Genomic DNA, 2420 nt, shown 5'->3' on the forward strand with positions numbered 1-2420 from the left:
AAGATGAATTCACTCTATGCCGCTCGTAGTTCGACATTCAGCGTCCATCATCAACAAGCAAAGAGCTGCCTGTGTCCGCGGGCGATAATCGGCGTAGGTGACGAAATTCCAAAACCATCCTCTCAGTCCCGCAGAGCCCTAAATTAGGGAGGTATTCGTCGGAGTCCGGCATTTGCATCGGTGTCTGGGACGAGAGATTCTCGCATCTTCCAATGCGCTGCTCGAGGCAGAAAGCCCGCTCATGGAGAGGACACTTCTCTCCAACGCAGCGCTATCGTCTGATAGGATTAGCACTGGCGGTGGATTCATTGCGTTAGTGAAGCTCGGCGGATATGCTGTTGAAAGGTCTCCTAGGTTTAGCGCCGGTTTTCGCAGCCGCCTTCGCAGGCACGCCTGTCGTGCTATGGCACGGACTTGGGGACACGTGTTGCAACCCTCTGAGTATTGGGGGCTTCACATCATACCTCGAAAGAGAGCTCAATGGCACTAAAGTAAGAATTCAATTATCTTTCATCAATCTGCTGTAATCGAGAACGAATCATCGATGATTCCAACATATGATGTTTCTCCCCTACCCTGAAGGTTCTGTCGTTGAAAATCGGTTCAAATTTCGTCGACGAGATGAAGAACTCCTATCTGATGAACAGCAACGATCAGGTGGCGGAAGCTTGCAAGATAATCCGAGAGGATCCCGATCTCAAAAACGGATATCACGCCGTCGGCTTCAGTCAGGGAGGACAATTTCTGCGGGCAGTGGCGCAGAGATGCCGTAACCCGCCAATGAAAGTCCTCGTTTCGCTCGGTAAGAAATTCATTCTCGTCCATCGGCACGGCGAGTTTCGGACTGTCGGGATTCTCCCGCCAGCTGAGACTTATCTTAATCGGCTCGAATCTCCAGCGTGGATGCCATTGATCGTATCTTTCGAGTTCGATGCGATATGGAATCATCGGATTGTTTAAAACTATGCAAATCGTTCCGAAGGCGGTCAGCACCAGGGTGTCTTCGGACTTCCCCGATGCCCTGGTAGCTCATCGACGCTATGTGAATACACGCGAAAAATTCTGGACTACGGAGCGTATTGGTCTTGGGTCCAGAACGAGCTGGTTCCTGCCCAGTACTGGCACGACCCAAACGATGAGCAGACCTACGCTAACAAGAGCATCTTCTTAGCTGATATCAACAACGAGCGTGTCGTGAATCAGACGTACAGGTAAGAGAAGGCAAATGTTTCGTTTTTTTCTCGCTCATCGTCGGAGGAGTAGTATGCCCTACATATTATGTATCAGAGAGAACACACCATAACCAATCCGGAATCCTTGCCCCCAAAGGGAAAACCTCAGCAAACTTGAGAAACTGGTTCTGGTGAAGTTCGGGGCAGACTCAATCGTTCAACCCCGAGAGAGCTCTTGGTTCGGGTATGGAGACTGTAATCGTATTTTTTTTGACAATACTGAATCATGCAAGGCATGAGCCGGCCATCACCGTTGGATCGGGTTGGAAATTAGAAGCCCAAGAGACTGTTCGATTTTCCAGGTGGTACAAAGCAAATCAAGATGTTGCAGTCAGCGATATGGAAGATACCGCTCTGTATAAGGAGGACCGGATCGGTTTGAAGACTCTGAAGGAATCTGGAAGACTCGATCTGTTGGAGATCGCTGGAGCGGATCATCTCCGAGTTTCGGAAAAATGGTTTACAGAAAACATAATCAACAGATATTTCTGAGTGGCTCCAGCACCTCCATATCGAGCTAGCTGTTCTCCCAAACACTCGAAGAGAATAAATCACGCAAGAGCATCGAATCAATCCCTTTCGCTACCGTTCCATCTATCTAGTCTATCTATATATATAAAAACGTATGTCTGTCTGTCTGTCTGTCTGTCTGTCTGTCTGTCTGTCTGTCTGTCCGGGGTACCCTATAGACTCGAACACGGCTGAACCGATCGTCGTGAAAATTTAGGAGCGTGTTCGGGGGGATACAGCGGTGGTTATAGGGGGGTCAGTTCTCCGATGCGATGAGTCCTTCCACCTTAAAAAAATTATTTGAGTGCTCCACCCACGAAAATTCGGAAAAAAATTGAAAAATCCGAAATTCGCAAAATTCACGAACGCCTGAACCGATCGCCGCAAAAATTCAGGGGCAGGTTCTCGGGAGCGTCAGGAGGGTCATATGAGGGTCGTAGTTCTCATGTGATGGGTCCTCCCATCAAAAAAGAATTATTTGAGTGGTCCTCCCACCGAGAATCGAAGATTTCATCAAGGGAAAGACGGGAATTCTCAGGATTTCTCATCGGCTGGACCGATCGCCATGAGAAGGTAGATTCTCGGGAGCTGCTAAGAAGGCTCTCGGGGGTTGCCGTCATCATTGGCCTCTGTCTCTCTACCAATGAATCTCGCTGAAAATTGCTGTAGCCTTGAAGG

General features: G+C 48.9%; 1 protein-coding gene across 1 annotated transcript; it reads left to right on the top strand.

The window, feature by feature from the left end:
- The first annotated feature begins 296 nt into the window (after nucleotides 1-296).
- LOC100901468 (palmitoyl-protein thioesterase 1) lies at nucleotides 297-1809 on the top strand. The gene is made up of 5 exons (XM_018639743.1): nucleotides 297-491; nucleotides 583-802; nucleotides 983-1211; nucleotides 1330-1416; nucleotides 1535-1809. Exons 1-5 carry the CDS (start codon nucleotides 333-335, stop codon nucleotides 1722-1724), a joined length of 885 nt encoding a protein of 294 aa, XP_018495259.1. The 5' UTR covers nucleotides 297-332; the 3' UTR covers nucleotides 1725-1809.
- Nucleotides 1810-2420: the final 611 nt, after the last annotated feature.

The sequence above is a fragment of the Galendromus occidentalis genome, unplaced genomic scaffold (genome assembly GCF_000255335.2).
Source record: "Galendromus occidentalis unplaced genomic scaffold, Mocc_1.1 scf7180000075388, whole genome shotgun sequence".
NCBI lineage: Eukaryota > Metazoa > Arthropoda > Arachnida > Mesostigmata > Phytoseiidae > Galendromus > Galendromus occidentalis.

Coding starts and splice junctions, on each gene's coding strand:
- LOC100901468 (XM_018639743.1), top strand. CDS start 333: ATGCTGTTGAAAGGTCTCCTAGGTTTAGCGCCGGTTTTCGCAGCCGCC. Junction 492..582: donor GAGAGCTCAATGGCACTAAA/GTAAGAATTCAA, acceptor CCTACCCTGAAG/GTTCTGTCGTTGAAAATCGG. Junction 803..982: donor GAAAGTCCTCGTTTCGCTCG/GTAAGAAATTCA, acceptor ATCGTTCCGAAG/GCGGTCAGCACCAGGGTGTC.